Below are 25675 nucleotides of genomic sequence, written 5' to 3'. Positions count from 1 at the left end.
GGCCGCAATCGCCGCAGTTTTGTTAATTTGGGGACGCACATGCCCATGGCCCAAGTGGAACCCCAGATACCGTACCTTCACCCATCCAATTGCACACTTCTTGGGGTTTGCTGTTAGTCCCGCCCACCACAGCGATCTCAGAACCACCCTCAGATGCTGCATGTGCCGCTGCCAATCATTACTGTAAATGATGATGTCATCTAGATAGGCAGCGGCGTAAGCTGAATACAGTCTGAGGATTTGGTCCATGAGGAGCTGAAATGTAGCCGGGGCCCCAAACAAACCGAACAGAAGCGTCACAAATTGGTGTAATCCAAACGGTGTGGAGAAGGCTGTTTTTTCACAGGATACTGGTGTCAAGGGGTTCTGCCAATAACTCTTTCTCAAATTCAGTGTAGAATAAAATCGAGCAGTGCCCAACCGATCGAGCAATTCATCAATACGAGGCATTGGATAGGCATCAAATTTAGACACCATGTTGACTTTTCTATAATCCACACAGAACCGTACAGACCCATCGCTCATAGGAACCAGAACAACCGGGCTGGACCAATCGCTGTGGGATTCCTCTTTTACTCCCATTTTGAGCATTGCGTCTAATTTTTCCTGGACTACTTTTTTCTTGTGTTTGGATAGTTGGTAGGGACGGCTGCGTACCACTACCCCCGGCTTGGTCTCAACATGGTGCTGTATGAGATTTGTACGACCCAGCAGAGGAGAAAACATGTCCGCAAAATCTTCCTGCAACTTGGCCACCTCTGTGACTTAATACGGTGAGAGGTGGTCTCCACAAGTGACCGAGGCGATATGATTGGATTTTGTGATCACCTCCGGCCCAAGCTCCAACCTCTCTGGAACTACCATAGCCAACATCACAGAGACCGCCTCCCTCCATAATTTCAGGAGGTTGAGGTGGTATATATGACACGCGCCCCTTCTATCAGTTCGTTTCACCTCATAATTGAGATCCCCCACTCGTCGTGTGATGAGTCCATGTCACTTGCCGAGTAATTTGGAGCTTGATGTGGGAAGTAATACGAGCAATTTGTCTCCCGGTGCAAATTCCATATGGTCCTCCACTAGTTGGACTGCTTCCTCCAGTGATGCTGGATGGTGGCACTGGATCCACTCCGCCGTTCCTTTCGGTAGCCAATGGATTAGCTGCTCCAGCACCACCTGGTCAACAACTCCCTCGATGTCACGGTCCTCCGCCAGCAGCCACTTCCGGCAGGCGTCTCGGAGCCATTGTGTGAAGGCAAACAGGCGGCCAGTCCTCTCCAACTTCATTGAACAGAAGAGCTGACAGTATTGTTCTGGACTGTGCCCAACCCGCTGCAGAATGGTCTTCTTCAGGTTGGTGTAAACCAGGAGACTAGCCACCGGCAGTTGTTGAGCTGCAAGTTGGGCTTCCCCGGACAACAAGGGAATGAGCCTTGCCGCCCATTGGGCACGCGGCCAACCCCAGATCTTGGCAGTTCGCTCGAAGAGATCCAGGAATGCTTCTGGATCATCTTCCGCCCCCATCTTCATGAGCGTGGGCAGGGGCATAGGGGCTGCTGTGTCTGAGATCATGGCCAGGGCTTTCTCCTGGCTGAGGAGGCTCCGGATCGCATGCCGGTCCTCTGCTTGAGCTCGTGGATCTCGTGAAAGCGGTGATCTTGGTCTTGTCGAAGCTCAAGCAGGGCCTGTTGGTGGGTGTGGTGTAGGCCGGCAAGGAACTTGAGGACTTCTGCTAACTGCAAGGACTCCATGAGGTATACTTCCTCCAACCTTCATGGGTTTTGGTACCAGTGTAAAGAGGTTCAAGCAGGAAGGACACGGGAGGCGGTTCAAAGTCTACATGAGTCAACCTTTAATGTAAGTGTCTTCAGCTCTCAACAAAATATCTGCTTTCAGCTTCACATTAACACATCAGCTTTACAGCTTCTCAGCTTCACAATAACACATCAGCTTCACAATATCAACCACCCAGGTAGCGACTCTAGACTCTCTTTCTCCGTCTTGCCGCTGGCGTGGTCCCTTTTATACTAACAGATGTTAGTCATTATCTGGCTCAGGTGTTTGCACCCTTACCGCTTTTTCTATCTCCTGACGAATGCTCGACCACGCCCCGCTGCCACATTAATATTTCTGTATTTTAATTTCCAATGGACAGTCATTTTTGACCGGGAACACAACAAGTGTAACAAAGTGAAATAAAACCCAAAAAGAAAATGGTTCAAATTTGTTTTGTGTTTTCTGTGACCATATGTGAACAAAGTCAAGGAATTATATTCCAACTGGATTAAGTAAAAAAAAATGATAAAAAAAAAGGTTGTCTGGGTTAAAATGACCGGAACACAACATAAGGGTTAAATAGATAACATTTATAAAATGAAAGAAATTATACACCAGAATTAGTAACAGTGTTGAAAATGTAGGGGCTTACTTGTTTGAGATAAAATTTTGGACATATTGATAAACTCAAAAATATTTATTTGGTCATTTTTCATACAATAACAGGGTTGCATGCTGAGCTAGTTGAATGCAGTCAACACAAAAATATTTTAAAAATGTGAGAAAATGGAATGGGATTAGTTACTTGTTTTCCCACTATGCTGTAGAAAGGGTTCAAATAATGTTACTTCTTGCATGTCACAATTTGAAGAAATGGGAAATTTGTTTGTTATGGGGTAAATTGATGTGGTAACAGAGTTGCAAAATGTGGGACACTCTCTATGAATTTATCTCATGATTTTATTGACTGACCAGATATCATAAATATACTGGAATGATGGCGTAGTTAGCATCTGGGCCATAACCACCATACACCATTGATGAGGATATGGGGGACACGGTCAAATAGCTGTGTCACTGTGTTCAGTTCAAATTATTTAACTTTGTAATGTATTTTCAGTTGACCCATAGAAAAATCATCAATTGGTCACGGTGCTCTATTCCCTCCAAACAGGGTGTCAGGGAGTCCATAGCAGAGCATAAGCCTCTGATGGCACGCCTTAGCATGCTGGCCAAGCGTCTGTCAGACCTGAATCCAGATCAGGGACTGGAGTTCTGCCAGAAAGCCAAAGACTCTGAAGAGCAGCACCTGGCCATCAGAGACAAGGTTCGAGAGGCTGCTGGGGTTCTGGAGGAGTCTCTGCCCCGCTACACACAGGTAACACATATTTAAACTTGATAATGTATGTAATGATCTCTGCTGCATACCCTGGTGGGAAATCCAGCTGATACCAGCTTTTGATGGTTACTGGTTTTACATGGTTTCTAGCTGGTTCAAGTGGTGCATTAGCTAGTCTAGATGGTTGCTATGTAACTGGACCAGATTTTGACCTGGTAGACCATCTTGGCCAAACTGATTAGAGCTGGTTCTCTAGACCATTTTGGACTAACAAAAAATATCTACCGTGTTCTCAAAACTTGACCATCTAAAGCTGGTATGACCTAGAAACTAATTTTTTTTATTGCTAAAGTTGTCCATAAAAACATCACTGCAACATCTCAGCCTCACGAATGTTAACCCACTTCTTACACTCTTTACATCTTCATCAGCTGAATGAAAGGATGACTCTGATTGGAGAGAGACTGGGGCATCTGTGCAGTCACCTCCAGGCCTCAGTGGCTCTACAGAGCTTGACCCCACGAATTCGGGAGCAGCTGCAGGACAACAAGCACACATTGACTGAGCTCTCCAAACTGGATCTGGATCTCAGCAGCGTGAGGACACAAGCTCATGAGCTCCTGACCAACACCAGGGCTGTTGGGGAAAGTTCCATTGGCACAGGTACCTCAAACACTTAATGTATTTCATACTGGCAGGAGCATGTGATTCTTAATCTTATTTCATCTTAATGGAGATGATCCATGTCACATAGCATCTGCAGTTGGTCAACAATTTGACGCAGAAGTTTGCAGCTCTTAACCGATAATCGTGAACCTGCAGCAAACCTTTGGCAACAACGAACAATTCAAACACCTCCATTGAAAATCTGTGGAAACAAAGAAGAGTTTGGGGCAATGCTCATTTGCATGTGAAAATAATGAGTGGCATATTTGCAGCATGTTTGCCAGAACTCTAGATTTTTGTAAGGGTTGAGCAAGGCAATTGAACTAAGTCTAATTAATAAGTGTACTGTAAGACACTTTGAATTAAAGCATCAGCTAAATGACTACATTGTACGTATCCCTGGCACATTACTTAGGAGTTACAAGTGAAAGAAAAACCTTTCCATGCTCATCTTTATAACATCCCCTTGAAATCCAGCCATTCAGGAGCGGGTGTGCTGTCTATCAAGCCACTGGGAGGAGGCGCAGAGACAAGCTCAGGAGAGGGAGAAGTGGCTTCTCAATGTCATGGATCTGGCAGTCAGGTTCTGGAATGATGTGAGTGACATGACAGCTGGACTGTATGATACCCAGCAGGCCGTTCTGGACCTTAACTCCAGTCGATCCGATTCTGAGACCATCCGACAGAGCCTAGAGACCATGCAGGTAGGGTACAATAAAAAACCGTAGTGATAATCGCACTTGGTTGCTCTTAAAGGTTTGATTCAGCTTTCTGCCTCATACCTTCCAACCTCTTGTCCTGCCTCCTCAGACACTCAGGGAGGACATTGACTCACTGCAAGGTGACCTGGACACATTAGGAATTCTAGGAATGGAACTCATGTCAGCTTGTGGTGACACAGACAAACCGGAGGTCACCAAAAGTTTAGATGAGGTTTGTTTTTGTTATTAAGGTACTAAACCCTTGAACGCCTAGGAATTCATTTTACATCATACAGATTGTTCACATTCTCTCTGCAGCTCTACTGCACGTGGAACAATCTCAGTAAGATCTGGACAGAGTGCAACAGTAAGTTAGAGGAATATTTGCGAATGACTCTCCATTATCAGGACAGCATGCAGGTGAGTTAGTCATGAGATATAAGCCCCAATTCCTTTCAGAGCATTTGTAATAAAGGGTGTACATAGAACACATTGAAACTAAATCACAGAGAGTGGTGTGTTCATCAGTCAGGATAGATGGAAAGCACTTCTTCTTTCTTATTTCCCCCCATGTTGGATGGTGTAAAGTCTCTATGTAAAGTATTTCTGTATTAATGCCTCCCTGTGGTTATAGTGATTAGTCTCTGACAGGATGGGCAATTTTCTGACAATTGGCAAAACATTTGGAAGTCCTTCTGACAGAGACCAAAGCTCATTTTTGGGCACTGCAAAAAGTCATTTTTGACTTGTCTTCCAGAAAAAATATCAAAACATTCTTGAGAATTAAAAACATTATTAAAATATAAATTCTTTTTAGAAGCAATTTGGATATTTTGTCTTTTTTTCAGAGAAATCTAACAAAATGTTGTAACGTTTGTGCTTAGAAAAATTGCCAATGGGGTAAGAAAAAAAACTTGATTCAAAGAGAAAAACGTTTATTTTTCTAACCCCATTGGCAAATAGTTTGAACCCCACTAATTTTTGGGAGATTTTTCTGAAAACAAAGCTTAATATGGCATGCAATTCAGTTTCTCAAGTATTTGTTTCTTATTTAAGGATGTTTAGATATTTTTACCGGAAATAAGACAAAAATACTGTTATTACTGTTAAAATTAATTATTTTGCAGTGGGATTATAGTCATACTTTTTTAATGATTTTTCTTTTATGTTGTATTGACTTTGTAAAGCAATGATGTATGTGAAATGCATAAAAAGAGAGGGAATTGTGTATTTGGGTAAATTACAAATAAGGATGTCTCATGTGAAGAAAAGGAGAAATCTTTTAAAAATGTAATTCAAAATGCAAGTGCTTAGAGGTGTAGTTTTTGTATTTATGATGGCTTCTTACATTTTTAAAAAACCTTTTAGTTATTTTATTTAAAGAAGTATTTTCAATGAACATTCTTATTAATATCATAAGTTTTCTTGGGGTTCTTCAATGTGACCTGGACTAACATTACCTGTTCATAAAAAGGTCAAAATATTAACAAATGTGCTTCACTATTTATTTACATATTTTAAAGAAATTATAATGAAAGATTATGCAAAATGGGGCCTGGGTAGCTCAGCGAGTATTGACGCTGACTACAACCCCCTGGAGTCGCGAGTTCGAATCCAGGGTGTGCTTAGTGACACCAGCCAGGTCTCCTAAGCAACCAAATTGGCCCAGTTGCTAGGGAGGGTAGAGTCACATGCGGTAACCTCCTCGTGGTCACGATTAGTGGTTCTCGCTGTCAATGGGGTGTGTGGTAAATTGTGTGTGGATCACGGAGAGTAGCATGAGCCTCCACATGCGGAGTCTCCGTGGTGTCATGCACAGCAAGTCACGTGATAAGATGTGCAGATTGACGGTCTCAGAAGCTGAGACAACTGAGACTTGTCCTCTGCCACCCGGATTGAGGTGAGTAACCACGCCACCACGAGGACCTACTAAGTAGTGGGAATTGGGCATTCCAAATTGGGAGAAAAGGGGATAAAAAAAAAGAAAGAAAAAAAGATTGTGCAATATAATTTATTAAAAATTTTAGCCTTTTAATGAGATTTTTTTCTTTCTGGAAAGTAACACCACCATTTGTATTCAAAATGAATTCATTCAGAAGTTGGACATATGTTCATCATAGAAGAGGTGAATTAAAGTCATGTCTGTATAAATTGCATTTTATTGTATTTTTGAGCTACTGGATCCAGACAAAAAAATGAGTATCATGTCATTGAGCCCATTTATATACACACCAAAACGCTGATAACTCCCAAAAATCAGCTTATTTAAAAAAAAATGACAAAACAGCGTTTACATGAGATTTGAAATAATTAAGTTATTCTCTGCTTTTGACATCAAACCGTGAACAGGCATGTGTACAAAACTTGAGTACATTGGATAAGTCGGTAAGAATGTCGGTAAAGGTGTTTACGTGCAATGCGGAATCGGGTAATGGGCAAAAATGTACCCGTATCGATTGTCAGTTTATTCTTATGCCGTTTAATTTGTTAACATGACCACACACATTGTCGGCTTATTAAGCATAATCAGTGTGAGATTGTGCATGTAAATGTGCTCATTGACCCACCTATAAATATTCAGATCTAGGGGCTAAGAGAGCCTTACAAAGGGTTTTATAAAACTAGGTTTGCAAATAAGACTTTGGCATTCTCTTGAAGGGTCTCTTTGAGTGGTTGAAGTCTGCAGAGCTGAAATCCACTGAAGAGTTTTCAGTGGGTTCTGACCTGGGATCAATCAAAGAGCAGCTATGTGACCTGAAGGTGAGACTTACCTTGAGAAACTGAAAGATGTGTTACCAATGAATCTGAAGTTCTTCAGTGTTTGTCCAAGACACTGATTATTTCATGACCTCTCGTGTCAGGAATTTAAGCGAGAGCTCTATCAGAAGAAGATCGAGATTGAGAGTCTGAACCATCGCTTCGTGTGTCGTCTTTCTCCGGGCACCGAACGGCCTGGATCTATCTCTCCACTGTGTGACTTCCGCCAGCGATGGGACAGCCTGGAGTCAGAGACTGTCAGCAGACAGGTAACATCTCACCTAACTGAAAGGACTTGAACATGTTTTATCATAATGGTACTTCAATGACACAATGTGTGTTTGAGCAGCACCAGCTGGAGTGTGCACTGCTAGGATTGGGTCAATTCCAGAACACACTAGACGAGTTGCATGCCTGGCTCTCCCACACGGCTCACCTAATGCAGGCCTCTCAGCCAATCAGCATTGACCTCCAGACCTGTGAGATAGAGCTAGCCAAACACAAGGTAAAAACTCTCAACTTTCTGTAGCAGTGATTTTTTTTTAAAATGAGCTTTGTGTGCCAACCCAAAGTTGTGCCCCCACTTTTGCAGTGATAAGAGCATTTTATTTAGGCCAGTGTTTCTCAATCCTTTCCTGTAGTACCACTAGCACTACACATTTTGAATGTTTACCTTAGTCTACACACCCACTTTGCGATGGGAGAAAGGTGTCTCGAGTTGTTCCTGGCACCTTTGTACAAACCCAGGCACCTTTGTACAATGGGCATGATTGTTCTCCTTTCAAAGTGCCCTCCGAATGCATCATCTATGCTGTTCGGAACACTGGGTTACTGACAGCAGACAGCACAAGATGAGAACGCGTTCTTGCGTTTAAACACAGCTGGATAGAGTGCAACTCTAAATGCAGGGTTTTCGAGACGTGTTTTTCTAAGTTTCAAACTATGTTTAACTTGACACAACGTCCTAAAAACCCTGTGTATGATGTGACACAACCAAAGTAAGACGATCAAAGCATCCGTCTGATGCAGGTGTACACTGACACATCATTAGAAAAGTCCTTATAATAAATCTGTCTCGGACAGATTGACAAATTCAACTGCAAAATGGATTGCTGTGATAGGCTTATGTTCAGTGATATGGAAATAAACAGTATATTGCCTTCTAAAGCCATTTTTTCTATTGCGTAGTCAATGCGTTATTTGTCTGCCTTAATAAAATAATGTATTTTAATTATCTGGATTATTATATTTATTGTATTAAATTTACCAGTTGAGCTACAGGATTGTTGTGTGCACTCAGGTTCTCAGTAATGACGTGATGTCCCATGTGCACACGGTGGACTCTTTGAACCTGGCCGGAAGGAATCTGCAGGAGTCCAGGGCAGGAGACAGCTCACAAGTCCTACAGACTTGTCTGGAAAAGCTGAATGAACGCTGGGAATTTGTGCGCTGTGAGACCGAGCGCAGACAGCTAGAGCTGGAAAATAACCTCAGTCAGGTGACCACAAACACCAGCAACAATTTATCTAGATTAGAGAATTAATTAAAAAAGAATGCCTTAGACAGTTTCATATATACAGTATATATAGATTCTTTAAATAGGAACTTTTCGGTCCCCTAGTGTTTTAAGAAAAAAAAAAAAGAATGCTAATTCTATAATCAAATAATCATTCTAGTTTTAAAGGACAGATAATTACAGCTCAATAAAACATATTAAAAATCTGTTAAATTCTTATTTTATTCCCTTAAACTTAACTTAAACAAATCTAACTTAATAAACAAATTACATTTTGTATTCATTTGGCATTTACTGAATGTGTACCAGTACTCAGAAGTGCCTCTAATTCAAGATTTAAAAAATAATTGTAGATAATTCACTCTGACATCAATTTTAAATTCAGCATTTATAATCTTCCTTTAGGTTCAGGATGTAACCATGGAGATCCAAGATCTCCTGCAGTGGCTGGAACACACAGACCTGAGGCTGTCGTCCAGTAAGACAGTGTGGGGTATGCCAGACTCCGCCAACGAGAGACTGAATGCTCACTTGGTAATTATGATGTGCATGATTAACTTTATGGAGTCTCAAACCTGTTAATAATGAAATAAGAATAATGGAACCACTGCAAACACATTAAGTAATTAAGTATGAAACAAATTAAGTATGCTTTTATAATGAAGTCATACCAGTTTCTGTGTCTTGTGCCACAGGATTTGTGTAATGAGATGGATTCTAAAATGCACGCCTATACAAATGTACGCAACGCCATCAACAGGATGCTTGAGGGCAGTGACGTGGCCCGGGGCTCCAGTACTGAGCACAGCTTATGCATACTGGAGCAGAAATGGAGCTCTGTCTATGCCAAAATGCAAGAACGAAAGGTGATGAGAGAGATGAGATTTTGCTGTTTGTACACTCTGAATAGTATTTTAGCAACATGTAGCCTCCAGTATTTAAGTTTAACGTTTAATTTTTGTTTTAAAACATTTAAAAGTTACATGTGTTTCATAGCCAAGAGATTCTATTATCCTGTTATTAAATGGCACTACATTTGGTAGCATCTGTTGTTCTTCCATAAATAAAAAAAAAAAGACATTTTATTAAAAAGACCACATAACTGTTTTATCTAACTTGTAAGAGAGCATTTGAAAATGTACAATATCTCCTAACCTGTACATTTTTCAAGAAAAATGCATACTTTGTTTTAAAAATGAGTAACACCTCAGACACCATAAAGATGTGACAAAAGAGGTTTTTAGAGTTTTTGAGAGATTTAACAAGTGTTATGAGAGCTGTCAGACCCACAAAGTGCTTTTCATGTCCTCAACAGTTTGTATAACCTCTTCAAATGGAAACTAGTTCAAAAGCTCTTTCTGATTGTTGTTCAAGAGACAGTACCTACACCACATACATTAAATTTTCAGACAAATTTGAAAGTAGTATGAACTTTTTATAGAGAGAGAGAGAGGGAGAGAGAGAGAGAGAGAGAGAGAGAGAGAGAGATAGAGAGTTATACAGCTATATGGGCCATTTTCACTTTTTGGCCTGTGTCTTCTAAACACAAAGTCCAATTTTAATGAATCTTGGTAAACTTTGACACAAAATCATTTTGAGAGCGCACACCAAATTCTGTCCACTTCTTTCCATAGGGGGCGCTGTAACCAGTGTTAAATTGGGGCGGAACGGTCCGGAACAGCGTTCCTGCACCTCCGATTCAAAATTCAAAATAAAATAAAAATATTGGCAGTTTGTTCGTCAATTTTTCCGTCACATTCATTACATTCAGTGCCTGAAATTCAACAGCACTGTGGGTATTGTGCACAATTTTATTCATTCCTGCATTCCACATACATAATGTGGGTAATTCCCGCACACTTTTATTCACTTAAACATTTAGCTGAGAATTGGTAAACCAGTTCATACAGATGAACAAATCAAATCAATAATCTTGTCTTTGTATCAAACAGTAATTCCAGAATCCGCGCAAATAAATCAGCTCTTTCTCCCTGTGAAGGAGCATGTTTTTATCGCATACATTCTGAACTTAAGATGTTACAGATCTATAAACCTGTTAATTCGACATGAGAATGGCCATATATGTCTTTATATTTCTATACTGTATACATACAGTAATATAAATACTAAAATATTAATAATATACATAATATGAAAATACAATATATTATTATCTATCTTTAGTATACAGTACATATTATATAAGCAAGGTTCTCTCTCAGGATTTCACTCAATGCATTTTGTCAACATTAAACTGACATTTTTAATGTAACTGGTGAGTGTTGACTTGTACTCTTAAAGTGATAGTTAACTCAAAAATGAAAATTCTGTCATCACTACTCACCTTCATGTTGTTGCAAACCATGACATAAAAAACAAATAAATCGTATTAACTCTGTAACCGTTTTATCAAAGAAGTTGTAAGTTGCCATGCATCTTCTTTGATAAATCAACAAAAATGGCCACCAGCAGCCAATCAAATTTCAGCAGCTAACTTGTATTGTGAATGGTCAATCATTATGAAATTTGGCATTCACTTCCAGGTTAGGCACCACATTTTGTGAGAATCGGCCATAAGGTAGCACTATAATAAGCTATTTAACGTTTGTACTTATATTTATATTGGCAATTTATGTTTTTATGATTTATAAATAATCAAGAACATAAGTAATCAATAATTTGTTTTTTGTTATTTTGGCCACAAAAGAAAGTCTTGTGAAATTTCAAGTTAAGTGGTTACATTGTCAAAAATATTCTATTTTTTATTATTTTATTTAGGCAAAGCTGACAGAGGGACTTGGTCTTGCTAAAGAGTTTAACAGTAATGTCCAAGACCTGCTGACCAAAATGGCCAAGTGTGAGGAGACCATAACCACTTTACCTGCACCCAGCTTCATCCTGGACACCATCTCCTCACAGCTCCAGGAGCACAGGGTATGTGTATTTGTGCCTGTGTTTATATATGCATGTGGGTGAGGAAGTGTCTGATGCAGTCATCTTGTTTGTAGATGCTGGTGAGTGAAGTGCAGTCTTACGGTGAAAGAAAGATGAGTATGGAGAACGCTGCCACACGTCTGTCTGAACTCAGTAGGAAGGATGACTGTGATGTCGTGCAGAACCTGATCATAACCGTTCAGGACCGATACAGAAAACTTCTCCAACACACCACAGAGAGAGGGAAAACACTGGAGGATGTCAAAAGACATGCCAAACAGGTTATTTACTTCTCATATGAACTAATACATCAACACTGAAGACAACCTTGAATGGAGAATCACCTTTCCAATTTACCCAAATTCTTCTAATCTCTTTGTCTGGGAGATTAGCCCTTGGTTTTGGTGAACAAACCTTTTAAAATTATATTAACCGGCAAATTCGGTTAACATATTTTAAAGAACCATAAACTTCTGATGAGCTTTGTGTAATTATCCCTCACAGTTCAGTGAATTGTGGCATTTCCTGGTGGACTGGATGGCAGAGGTAGAACAGACGCTGGATACACACAAAGAGATCGCTGTGTCACAAGAAGAGATCAAACAACAGCTCACTGAACAAAAGGTACAGCATGCTCACTTCTGACTCTGTACAGATAAAGGGCCGAAACCTCCCCAATTTGGCTTATTTTAAAGGAATAATTTGCCCATGTTGCTCCAAAACTTTCTTCTGCAGAATTTAAAAAGTGCATTTTTTAAAAGTCTTCACTGGGTTTAATTGCCATATCATGCAAGTTATTAGTGACTCATATATGAAATATGACAGCTACATTCATTTTTGGGTAAACTATTCCTTTAATATTTACATTTTGATTACACTGAGATATTTATAGTTGTTTATGTTTTAAATTCTCATTAAACCTATATATATATATATATATATATTGTGTATCAATATATTATTATTATATTATTATATATTTAACAATATATATATTAATATTCAAATATACATATTAAATAAAATAACTAAAATAAAATAACAAATAATATATGTAAGTTGACAAAATTATTCTGAATCTTTTACTAAATGTATTTTAACTGTAAGGACTCAAAAAAAATCTACATATTGTATTTATAAAGTGTTCATCAGTTCTTGCTCTCAACTTACATAAGTTCAAGAATAGTTTGTATATACATTATGTTGCCTATATGTTTGAATTAATTTTATATGTTTACTTATTTGTCATATGATTGTTTCTCATTCCCTTTTCCTCAGTCTATTTCTATTTATGTGGGGGGGGGGGGTCTTTTATGTCTATGCTTTGTGAAGTGTCCTAGGAAGGCGCTAAACAAATAATAATTAGTATTATTGTTATCATTTCAAATAAGTTTTTAATAATTGATAATTACTGTGATACTGCTGTAAATTTTAATAGAACTGAAAATGTTATTCTAATATTCTAATATCGGGTAAAAAACAAAAAAAAGACTAATATTGTATAGTAAAAATATATGATGTGAACTTTATAGAAAGTGCATATTTTCCTAGATAATATTAAAATAATTTGTTTTTGCTTTAGTACAATGACAAATGAAAGGCAATAATAAAAATTTGGATACAAACATAAATTGTCTTTATAATTTTACACTATTATTCACACACATGATTTAGGGATCATATACCTGTATATGAAACTATATATCTGCTTTTATAGTTTTGGAAGGGTGTCCTTTGTAAATTAAACATCATATTTTGGGGGTCCATAGCATAAAAAATTTGAAAACCCCTGCTGTAGGAAACACATTTTACTTCTTCACACAAACAAATTGTGATGGATTATTTATGCAAATGTCATAACCAGATTTATTGGCCAAGTAAGATACACTTACAAGGAATTTGCCTTGGTTGGTTGTTCTACAACATACATATACAATTTATACATACATTTTCCAATATACACTCGACTAGACAATACAAAACAGTTCACAGTACACAATAGCAATACAATACAATATGTAACAGGACACATACAGGGTGTGTAATGGTGCCGGGTGAAAGAGCAATTTTAAATTGGCTGTATGTAATATCATGCAAAGCAGTAATACCAGAATAAATAAATAAATAGGACAGATGTAGTCAAGTGGCTATAACTGAAGAGTAGTAGTCGAAAACAAGTCCAGAGCATATTAAAACTATGCCATACAGAAGGTATTAATGTATTTTTAAAAGGCTGAAGCAATAGGTAGTATTAATGAGGGCCGCTGCCATGAATTTGTATATTTTCAGGAGTTCCAGAAGCTTCTTCACTCAAAGAGGCCCATGTATGAGGCTTGTCTGAAGAGTGGCCGCTCACTACTGGAGAAAGCCCAGAGCCCTGAGGACACACAACACCTGGAGAACATGGTGTCTGAGCTCAGAGACTCATGGGACACCATTGGTGGTAAATCCAGCGAGAGGTCAGTCTCGTGTGTATATTTTATTTCCTGATTGATTTGAAGAGGACATTTTGCATTTGAAGACTCGTGAGCTCTAACCTGTGCTTTTTTTTTTTCCTTCAAGGCAACATAAGTTAGAAGAGGCCCTGCTGTTTTCAGGCAGGTTCACTGATGCTCTGCAGGCTCTGAATGATTGGCTGTACAGAGCAGAGCCACAGCTAGCTGAAGATGTGCCTGTCTGTGGTGAAAAAGACCTGGTCAACAATCTCATTGACAAGCACAAGGTACCTCTCAGCATAAATTAGCCTACTTCATATATTTTAAGTCTAAGCTACACAACCACTAATAGACGATGTTTCCAACTCACTAGCTGGGTTTTCATTAACGTACGTTTTATGCACATTTTGGGATATTAAAACTGCTGGATGGAAACAATAAGATGCGAATAAAATCTAAAAAATGCACATACAAAACATATATGCTCGCTTGAGTTGGATACATTTTTTATTCAATAAGAAGAAATGTGCATAAATTATGATGGAAACAAATTTACTGAATAAACTCCTACTGAATTTATTAGGACTACAATATGCGCATAAAAAGTCATGTGACTGAATAACTCATTCATAACTGGACTAACCAGCGGAACAATCATCGCATCTGAAATATTGCTCTGGTCATCCTGAAATAAAGTTGTCCTGAAAATCCAAAGCCTGCATAGAGTTTGCAGAGCAAATAAGTCGAATACACATTTGAACTGTGCCGAAGAACAGGTTTACTGACTCTTTTGGAAAATATCTTATACTGTAGATCCTCACGGTAAAGACATAAAAATGGATGAACGCACACACATAGTGCTCCCAGAACTGTTTGTACGAACGCTGTTGCTCTCAGACATGAGACAAATTCTTTACAGTGTTTTGTCTGCATGCTCTAAACCGCAAATATTTTATTAATAAAAGAGTCACAGTGGCTACAGTTTCTCCGGAAGTGACGATTTTGTTCTTTTGAACACATGGATGGAAACGCAGTTTTATTAACAGATTGTTTGTGTGATATTATGGTTTTTTGCATAAATTAAATTCGCAACTTGGATGGAAACATAGCTACTGATAGTTACTGTGCATGAGTGCTTCTCAAGTGGTTGGTTGCGAACCAAAGATGGGTTGCAGGTTTTTTCTGATAGGGTCAGAGACAGCAGGGAAAACCCCAAATAATAAAATACAACTAAACATATAATCATGCAGAGTACAGATGGCAAAACAAATACACTTATAAACTATTAAAAGGGAGGAGGAAATGCTTCCCATACCTTTTGTTGTTGAAAAGGCTGTGCGTCCAATCAAAAGGTGCGTTTCAATCGGTCAAAAATGTCCTGCGAAGTGGACTTCACAGGGTATTCAGCCATCTTAAGTGAAATTCCAATCTAAAGGGAGCATATATGTTCAGTTGGTAGGGCACCATAGTGTAGGGGGTAAGGGTACTTTGACACATCACTTGACAGGAAGTAGAGAGGTACATTTGCGAACCAGCAGAGTATTACACGAATATTGGCTAAAATGAACAAAAGGAGTTGAGGCTCGCATTTTTATTCAGCGTATTTCACTTCAGGTGTGCTTTCTATGCAGCTGTGAGCAAGTGTAAAGCACACAAAATTCAAGTGTTACAGCCATTATAAAAAAAACTAGGGCTGTCGATTTAATATGTTCAGTGCAATTGATTATATAAAAAATAATGTTTAAAAAAAATTAACGCAATCAATCATGCCACTGAACATAATTAGGAATTTTCCTTCCATTGGAGCAACTCAAGCTTGAAGAACTATTCCACCCTTATGATTTTGTGAGTCCTCATCAGCAGAGGGCAGTAAGCGCAATCACAGCTGTACATGCAACAAACCACACTTACTGACAGCAAAAAAAAACAAAAAAAAGACGCGTTCAAACACAGCTGGGCGTTCTTGCATTCAAACACATCTGGACGGAGTGCAACTTCAAATGCATGGTTTTCAAGATGTTTCAAAATACGTTTAACTTGACACAGTGACCTAAAAATGCTATTTTTGACACAATGCAACCAAAGTGAGACGCTTCAAAAGCATCTGTCTGATGCATGTGTACACTGACGCATCCTTAGGAAAGCCCTTATAATAAATCTATCGTAGACAGACAAACATATTAAATTGCAAAAGGATTACTGTAGACTGTAGGACAATGATAGGCTTATATGCAATTATATGGAAATAAACAATATATTGCCTTCTAAAGCCACTTTTTGTATTGCATAATCTATGCTGTACTTTTCTGCCACAATAATGTAATGTATTTTAATTATTATTCTTAAAGTATGTATTACTCATTATTTAAGTATTATTATTTATAATAATTTAATGATCATATATGGAACTAGTTTTACTTGGGGGGCCTTCTCTACAAAAATGTATATTTGATTAATTGTGATTAATTGGATTAATTAATTGGCATATCATGTAATTAATTCGATTAACATTTTTAGTGATTGACAGCCCTTTATTTTCATATTAAACAGTCATTATTAGGAGGCCATGATTGAGAAGGGCCAATGGGGGGAATTTAGCCAGGACACCGGGGTTACAACCCTACTCTTTATGAGAAGTGCATTTAAATAATACAATGTATTCTGTGCATTTAAATATATGAAAGTATAGTAATTTAAATAACATTTATATTTATTTACACAAGTATATTATGTCATCTGACTCTGAACCCATAAACTGTGTCACTCAAGTTTTGTCTGTGTTTGATGACGTTGCAGGTCATTCCAAACAAGCAAATGTTGTCAAATGAAGTGAAACTTCAACAGGTATCCACTGCTCAGTGTGTAGGGAGTAGTGAACACTGAATAGGGATCCTGTGAATTGGAATGCTAAACTCCACAATATTTTGGCACACATTTTTATGTCACTTAGGTAAAGTTAGCCAAATTAGATGCCATATATTTAGAAATTTTACAATACAGTCTATGTTAAAACTTTTGCATATGGTTGGGCCTATGCAGTTCATGATAATAATAATACATTACAGTGTTTGATATTTTTGTTCACCTTTGCATAATAAACAATTTTGCAATGTACAATCTGAAGCCAAACCACTGGTTTGAACCTCTATACCTATCTCTGTGGCTGCAGATGTTCCAGCGTGAACTCGGGAAGCGTGCCAGCTGTATCCGCACACTGAAGCGGTCTGTCAGGGATCTGACACGGAGCAGCACAGCAGATGCCCACTGGCTGCAGGAGCAAATGGAAGAGTTGGAGGGCCGTTGGGAGGCTGTGTGTAAACTCTCTGTGTCTAAACAGGCTCGACTAGAGGCAGCACTTCAACAGGTACTCTCCACTATGATGTATGATATCATGGAAACCTCTTTCTTTTATATAATATGAAAGCATTTACTTTTTTTACTTGGTGATGAATGTTTCTAAACAGTACTTGTAAAGCGTTTTCAGACATAATGGATAAGCCTAAAACATTATGCACTGTGTACCCATGTCCTTCATAGGCGGAAGAGTTTGATGGAATGGTTCACTCGTTCCTAGATCATCTCGCAGATGTTGAGAGGGTTCTGAAATATGGAGTGCTACCTGAGGAAGAGGTGACCCTTTTGGCCTTTCATACACATCATCAGGTATGGAGGACATGGACTCACTTATCATAACAGAAAGGTTTAACATATTCAACATATATTTAAAGCGTTTCCAATGTTTGTGTCTGCAATATGCGTAGGAGTCGATGAATTGCTTGAATGGTCAACAGATGGCACTAGAGAACATTCGTAAACTGGGCAAAGAGATTCTGTCCTTGTGTCACCCTGACTCAGTCATCACAATCAAATCATGGATCAGCATCACAAAGACTCGCTATGAAGAGGTGAGTACAATCTGAAGATATGTTTACTATATCAGACATATTCAAGAAATAAGACAAAATCTATGTGAAGAAATGACTGATGCAAATTAATCACAGTTATCTTTTGATGTTCTAATGTGAACATTTCTGACTGTGTCCTGTTTGTATACATGTGTATTATATGTTTGATTGAATCTCTCAGGTCCAGACATGGGCGAAGCAGCAGGCCGAGAGGATTCAGAGCATACTGTCTGCTCTAGAGTCAGAGAAAGAGGAAGTACAGAAACTACTTGACTGGATATCCTCTGCTGAGGAGTCTCTCAGTCTAAAAGAACAGGAACCATTGCCTGAAGACATAGAGCTCGCAGCAGAGCTCATTACTCAACACTCGGTAATACTATACTCCTTTTAAACACACACTTAAAATGTAAAGGTTCTTTTGTGTTTCTTTGCAGCACCACATATTCCTCTTTTTATCAAGCACCATTTTTCACTGTAAAATAAGCAGTGGTTTTCAAGTGGTGGGTCACAACCCACCAATGGGTTACAGATTTGTTCTGATAGGGACACGGATGGCAGAGAAGAAACAAGGCTAAATGTAGTAAAATAAATTATTAAAGGGAGAAGAAAATACTTCCCATACTTCTTGTTGACGTCAAAGATTGCATGTCCAATCAAACTCTGGGGTATTTTGGTGCAAATTCATCTATCAATCAGTAGAATGTAGCCAAATTAGGCAGATGCCAACATGGACAGGTTACCTGGCATGCCGTCATCCTCAAAAAACATGAACAAAACTACTCAAGGTAAAAGAAAATGATCCAGACAATATTAAAAACAGGTTCACTTGCAACAAGTATAAACATAGTTTGTTGTATCGACCACAATGTGTGGTGCATCCTGGTCTCATAGAATGAACATTAATCTATATACATTTTTGCAAACTGACTTTTATGTTTCGCTGCTGTTTCCTGGAGAAATGAACACTAGAGGCGTTACAGCAACACACAAATCATAAGTACAATTGCTGATTAACACTTTATAGACATTTATTATTCACACACAGCTATGTTATGATATCAAAACACTTTAACTTATGATTTGAAAAATGATACATTTTAACACTTGTATCGCAGACCCACCTACATATACACACTTAAGTTATTCTAATATGAACAGCTTGGTTGGTAGCTCACCTGATGGAGTGTTGGATTTGGATTCATTGACCGCAGTTCAAGTCCAGCCAAAGACACTCGAAAGTGAAAGTGCCATAGAAGCGACACAAACTGGTGTGATTGCTTCAGGAAATGTGCTTTTCATTGCGAACTGGCATTTTAAAACACTTTGGTTAGGGTTAGGTGTTGGTTAAGGGTAAGGATGTCTGTTTTGTTAAACTCTCATTTATCTTTTAGGACACTATTGGTTAGGTTTATGGTAAAGTTTTAGGTTGGTGAGGTACGTTTTACTCATTAAAACCTCCATCTAATATTCACCTTAAAAACCTTGTCTGATTACAACCTCATTTCACTTGCTTTTGACACCCCCCACTGGACATTTCACTGGGAAACTGCAGCCAAACGTATAATGAAGCACATGATTTCAGTTTTGCAAAAACGTTGCAATGCTCACGCAAATTTCATGAGATCAGGCTGGGTAAATAACTTCCTTACACTCAAAAAATTAACTTTCACTATTGTTAGGTTTACCGAATCCTCCCTTGTTCACATTACTCAAAAAATGCATGTAACCAAGTGAACTTAATTTAACTGTTGTTTTAACAAATACAAGTTTACTTCTCTTTTGTTGGGTCAACATGAATATTTTTGTTTGGGTAACTATAACTGGGCAGGGGATTTCTATTTCCCAGTATGCTTTCATTGGACTCGAAAAGGAGAGTAAATGTTAAGATTAAGTGTTATTTTCTGGTTTTCGTGCAAACATAAAGGGTGTTACTTGTTAGTGTTTAATTTTTTGTTGGGATTGAGATGTTCAGATTTAGAAGAGTTTCTGTTATGTTGGAGTTTTGGGGGTTACCATTATAGTGAAGAGTGGAGCTTGAGCTTACGAAAAAGACAGGTACATGTGCCACATGATATTATTTGCTTGCATTGCTGAGCAATTGCTGTGCTAATCATAGTATAGTTACGCAACTCCACTCTGTAGTGCTTCTCACTCTCTACACAAAGTGTACTCTATGTGTTGAGATTACACAGTAATTTTAAATTAGGAAAACTCGTTTTAAAAATGTGGAAATGCTGTCCATGATTGAATCAAGTTCAAAATCTTAATCTTACAAATCCGTTATTGTTCTTTAGAACAGCATATTGGTTTCTGGGTTATTTAAAGCATTAGGCCATGTCCACACTAATCCATTTTCATTTGAATTCTCTGTTTTCAGTTTCTTAACGTCATAGTTTTCCAAATATGCAGTTATGGAGTGCGTTTATTTTCGGTGGAGAAAAACTTGTTCTGGTGTGGATGAGAGGTGTAAACATTTTGAAATCAATGCGTTTTCAAATAAAAAACATATTAATGTGAAAGTGTCCTCTAATGAGTTTAAGGAAAACAACATTAAAATAAAAATAAAAGCATGATGACATAGTCAATTGTATACTGTTCCTCTTTGCAGGTGTTTATGGATGTGATGAAAGGGAAGGTTCCAGAGGTTGAGAATGCCACGAAATCTTGTAAACATAAGGTGATTCTTAAGCAACAGGTTTCTCCTAGTCGCAAGGCACCAACAAGTGAGTAAAGGGCTGTTGCCGAAAAAGTGCATCTCATTGATGGGATTATTGGGTGCATGTGTTCATGGCACCACCAAATGTTAACCTCCATGGATTATGTTGTATGCATAGAAAAGAGAGGCACAGCGAAGCCCCAACTGTCAGTACCTCTTCCTCTGGAGAAACTGGACCCTCAGACCCCTCTGATGTGTCAGCTGGTCAGTCACTGGCAGAAACTCTGGCTTCTAGCCCACAGCAGACAGGGCAAGCTGGAAGAACATCTGCAGAAGCTCAAAGAGGTGATCATGACTGAACTGCACATTTAATTTTTCAAATGATTAATTCAAACTCACCAAATCATCTCTTATAAATAAAACATACATTATAATCTGTATTTTATGGATTCTTATGAACAGTGTTGGGTAAGTTATTCAAAAAAGTAATCCACTTCAAATTACTAATTACTTCTCTTAATTGTAACCAGATTACTTTACTTCATATGATAAGTAATCACATTACTATTTACTTTACTTTTAAGTTATTTTCTAAAATACTTTTTCAAGGTTTTCCACTCAATGAATTCAAAATAGTGGGCTCTATTTTAGCTACGCGCTATGACCGTGTGCAATTTCTTATCCAATTTTCATGTGAGCGCTAATTCTAAGTGCAATTTTCATGCCAGCGCAAATGGGCGTGGGTGTGTTTGCTCTACGTTCCCCTTCTGTCACTCACTCGAAGTTGTGTCGATGTAGTGACACTAGGGGTCCCTATAGAAAAACGTCACGACAGCTGGACCATGTTACGTGAACTGCCGATGCAGGTGCAAGCGAGCTGCTGCATGCGTAATAGCAGGTGCATCAGTCTGCACGTAGCCTCCCCCAACGCCCTAAAAGACATCATGTAGTTCCCCACATCCCTGAGGGGGGAAAGCGACGTAACTAGCATGGGACAGGCCGCGCCAGCCATGGCCTTTTCTCTCTGTTTCTCTCCACAGAGTATTAGATTCGGCTGGGGCCATCTAACGCTATTACACGTGCTGGGGAAGGTGTTCTATTCCTTTCCTATTCTTTCAGGGGGAAAAGACCCCACGGAGACCACATCCTGCCTGAAGGGGAGGTAACATGTGGCAATACGTCACGTGAGCTGACCAGCCACACATGGAAGAGGTGCTCTGCCCAAGGGAGAAGCGAGTCTGCAGACAGGGAGACCATACTGCGGAAAATACATCACAGGGGGCTACCGGAGTAACCCACACCTGTGGAGCACCTACCCCAGTACAGGGTATATTAGCACACGTTCTGGATCCGGCTGCAAATTCCTCTGCCGAATTCACGAGCCACAGGGCTAGGGAGGAAGACATCCAGGGTTCACGGGTTCGTGAACTAGCATGGGAGAAGAAGCACACGTCTTCGCCTCACGGAGGGGAAAGTCACTGTACGCAAGCGGTATACCCGGCCAGCTGTCCCGTAAATTTACCTGTTCGTACCTAACAACGCACGGAACGAAACCGGCTCAACCCGGAGATCACAAAATCTCGCGAAGGTATTGGGTGTTGCCCAGCCCACTGTCCTGCAGATGTCTGCTAGAGAGGTGCCATTGGCCAGTGCCCACGAGGATGCCAGACTCCTCGTAGAGTGTGCTCATATTCCCAAAGGGGCGGGCACGACCTGGGCCTGGTATGCCAGCACGATGGCATCCACGATCCAGTGGGCAAGCCTCTGTTTGGAGACAGCGTTCCCTTTCCGCTGTCCGCCAAAACAGACAAAGAGCTGCTCAGAGCATCTAGAGCTCTGCGTGTGATCCAAATAGATGCGCAAAGTACGCATCGGACACAGCAACGATAAGGCTGGGTCTGCCTCCTCCCGGGGCAGCTTCGCTTGCAGGCTCACCACCTGACCCCTAAAAGGCTCGTGGGAACCTTGGGACACATAGCCCGGTCGGGGTCTCAAGACCACATGAGAACACTCCGGACCGGACTCCAGGTAGGTGTCACTGCCAGAGGATGCCTGCAGGTCCCGAACCCTCTTGATGGATTTCGTGAGCACAGTCAGGAGGGCTGTCTTCAAGGAGGCTTTCAGCTCAACTGGCTGTAGGGGCTCAAAAGAATTGCCAGTAACTCGAGGCAGTTGATGTGCCAACGCAGTCGCGGACCCGTCCATAGGCCGGCGGCTGCGTGCCCATTGCAAACAGCACCTCAGCCCATTTTGGAGGCGTCTGTCGTGACCACAACGCACCTGGAGACCAGTTCTAGGGGAACACCTGCTCGTAGAAAGGAGAATTCGGTCCAAGGGCTGAAAAGACAGTGATAGACCGACGTAATGGCCACGCGGTGTGTCCAGTGGCGCCATGCCCGTCTCGGGACTCGAGTCTGAAGCCAGTGCTGAAGCGGCCTCATATGCATCAACCCGAGCGGGTTGGCCACTGCCGAGGATGCCATATGCCCCAGGAGCCTCTGAAAAAGTTTCAGTGGAACCGCTGTTTTCTGTTTGAACGCCTTCAAACAGGCCAGCACCGACTGGGCGCGCTCGTTCGTAAGGCGCGCCGTCAAGGAGACTGAGCCCAACTCCAAACCGAGAAAAGAGATGCTCTGAACCGGAAGGAGCTTGCTCTTTTCCCAGTTGACCCGAAGCCCTAGTCGGCTGAGGTGTGAGAGCACCAGGTCCCTGTGTGCGCATAACACGTCTCGAGAGTGAGCTAAGATTAGCCAGTCGTCGAGATAGTTGAGAATGCGAATGCCCACCTCCCTTAACGGGGCAAGGGCAGCCTCTGCGATCTTCGTAAAGATGCAAGGAGACAGGGACAGGCCGAAAGGGAGGACTTTGTACTGATACGCCTGACCCTCGAACGTGAACCGCAGGAAGGGTCTGTGTCGAGGAAGGATCGAGACATGAAAGTACACATCCTTCAGGTCTACCACCGCGAACCAATCTTGATGCCGGACACTCGCTAGAATGCGTCTTTGCGTCAGCATCTTGAACGGGAGTCTGTGTAAAGCCCGATTCAGTACTCGCAGGTCCAAGATTGGCCGCAACCGCCGGCTTTTTTCGTTACGATGAAGTAGGGGCTGTAAAACCCTTTCTTCATCTCGGCTGGAGGGACAGGTTCTATCGCGCCCTTCCGTAGGAGGCAGGTGGGGCCTCGCGGCAGGGTGGAGCGTGAGGTGCCACAGCACGTTGTGGCCGTGCTGAGTCTAAGGACATCGAAGCACTTACCTGGCTCCTTGTGACCATCCCCGGACCAGCCTGAGACGGGGGAGGAAGAGGCCTGTCCTCGTAACCCGTGGAGGCTGCCACATCAGGGGCGGCTGTGTGCCACAGCTGGGTGCTCAGGGGCGGAAAGGTCACTGCTGGAGTGCCAATCCTGCAAGAAAAAGCCCGTGGACGGGGGATGGAGTGGTCTTTCTACCAGCTCCACGTGAGTGGGTTCCCTCGTCCCTGGGTTGCGCTTCGAGGACCTCCGTGGGTTCTTCGGCGCCGGCTGTGAGACGGGTGGCGTCGGCTTCCTGCGGTGGGCTCCATGCCGGGGCCGGGCCGGAGGGGTGGGCTGTGGCGGAGCCAGTGCAGTCACCGCAGGGGGACGCCCTTGGCGACGAGCAGATGGGGTGCGGGATCTTGAGCCGCGCCGGGGCAGGATGTGCCGGATTGCTTCTGTCTGCTGCTTTACCGTCGAGAACTGCTGGGCAAAGTCCTCAACGGTGTGGCCGAATAGGCCCGCCTGGGAAATGGGGGCAGCAAGTGTCTTGTCGGCCTCACCCATCTCGACCAGGTTGAGCCACAGGTGGCGCTCCTGGACCACTAGTGTGGCCATCGTCTGCCAGAGAGACCGCGCCGTGACCTTCGTCGCCCGGAGGGCGAGGTCGGTCGCCGAGCGCAGTTCCTGCATCAAATCTGGGGCGGAACTACCCTCGTGTAGTTCTTTCAGTGCCTTGGCTTGGTGGACCTGCAGGAGAGCCATGGCATGCAGGGCAGAGGTGGCTTGTCCAGCAGCTCTGTAGGCCTTAGCCGTCAGGGACGATGTGAGCCTACAGGGCTTGGACGTCCATGCCAGGTGGCGGCGCTCTGCGGGCATAAGTGCACTGCGAGCGCCTTATCCACCGGGGGAATCGCCGTATAGCCCCTGGCCGCCCCGCCATCGAGGGTAGTGAGAGCGGGGGAACTGCAGAGTCAGGGTTGGGCAGTAAAAGGTGCCTCCCACGACTTCGTCAGCTCCTCATGCACCTCCGGGAAGAATGGCACTGGAGTGGGGCGCGGCTGTTTTGAGCGGCGCCGTGAGCCCAGAAACCAATCGTCAAGCCGCGAGGGTTCAGGGGAGAGCAGAGGGTTCCACTCTTGCCCGACGCTCGCGGCCGCCCGGGAAAGCATGTCCGTCATTTCGGCATCAGCCTGTAACTGGGCGACCGTCCCCGAAGGGGGAAGCCCAGCTGAGGCTTCTGCGTCTGACTGGACAAGCCCGCTCTCCGATGCTGCGCTTGAGAGCTCATCATCTTCGCGGGCCCCGAACAAGAAGCCAGACTCGCCGTGCGACGAGCTGGCGAACTCATCCGGAAGCCCGATTGGGGCAGACGAGCATGCTGGGGAATGGGAGGTCAGCGGGGGGATACCCAGAGGAGGCGATCCCATTGAGGTCCCCAAATCGCCCCCAGTGCTAGCTGCGCTGACCTCATACCCGTAGGTAGGAGGACCGAGGCAGGGAGCCACTGGGGTGGATTGCTTTCTTATGAAAGCAAGCCGCGACCGCAACGTTGCCATGGTCATGTTCTCGCAGTGAGAACATGAACCATTCATAAACGCTGCCTCCGTGTGGGTCGCGCCCAGACACGAAAGACAGTGATCATGACCATCCGAAGTTGAGAGAAAACGACCGCAACCAGGAATAACACACAATTGGAAAGGCATCTTTAGAAAGACGTGTCTTTAAAAAGACGTTCCATGTGTGCCGCTCTTT

The 25675-nt window shown here is 41.8% G+C and overlaps 1 protein-coding gene across 1 annotated transcript in view; it reads left to right on the top strand.

The window, feature by feature from the left end:
• Positions 1-25675, top strand: part of macf1b (microtubule actin crosslinking factor 1b) — a 95539-nt gene that overhangs the window by 51941 nt on the left and 17923 nt on the right. Inside the window, exons 13-34 of the mRNA XM_051718316.1 lie at positions 2951-3154; positions 3547-3778; positions 4259-4485; positions 4592-4714; positions 4801-4902; positions 7141-7242; positions 7344-7508; positions 7589-7744; positions 8540-8737; positions 9161-9289; positions 9451-9621; positions 11534-11689; positions 11764-11970; positions 12194-12313; positions 13979-14148; positions 14252-14411; positions 17294-17488; positions 17662-17787; positions 17886-18029; positions 18211-18399; positions 20638-20752; positions 20864-21030. Of these exons, the coding sequence (XP_051574276.1) occupies positions 2951-3154; positions 3547-3778; positions 4259-4485; positions 4592-4714; positions 4801-4902; positions 7141-7242; positions 7344-7508; positions 7589-7744; positions 8540-8737; positions 9161-9289; positions 9451-9621; positions 11534-11689; positions 11764-11970; positions 12194-12313; positions 13979-14148; positions 14252-14411; positions 17294-17488; positions 17662-17787; positions 17886-18029; positions 18211-18399; positions 20638-20752; positions 20864-21030 (3558 nt within the window). The remainder of the gene's footprint in view (positions 1-2950; positions 3155-3546; positions 3779-4258; positions 4486-4591; positions 4715-4800; positions 4903-7140; positions 7243-7343; positions 7509-7588; positions 7745-8539; positions 8738-9160; positions 9290-9450; positions 9622-11533; positions 11690-11763; positions 11971-12193; positions 12314-13978; positions 14149-14251; positions 14412-17293; positions 17489-17661; positions 17788-17885; positions 18030-18210; positions 18400-20637; positions 20753-20863; positions 21031-25675) is intronic.

Source organism: Myxocyprinus asiaticus, chromosome 15, assembly GCF_019703515.2.
Source record: "Myxocyprinus asiaticus isolate MX2 ecotype Aquarium Trade chromosome 15, UBuf_Myxa_2, whole genome shotgun sequence".
Taxonomy (NCBI): Eukaryota; Metazoa; Chordata; class Actinopteri; order Cypriniformes; family Catostomidae; genus Myxocyprinus; species Myxocyprinus asiaticus.
The sequence above is the reverse complement of the archived record's forward strand: the minus strand, read 5'-3'. Positions and strand labels throughout refer to the sequence as shown.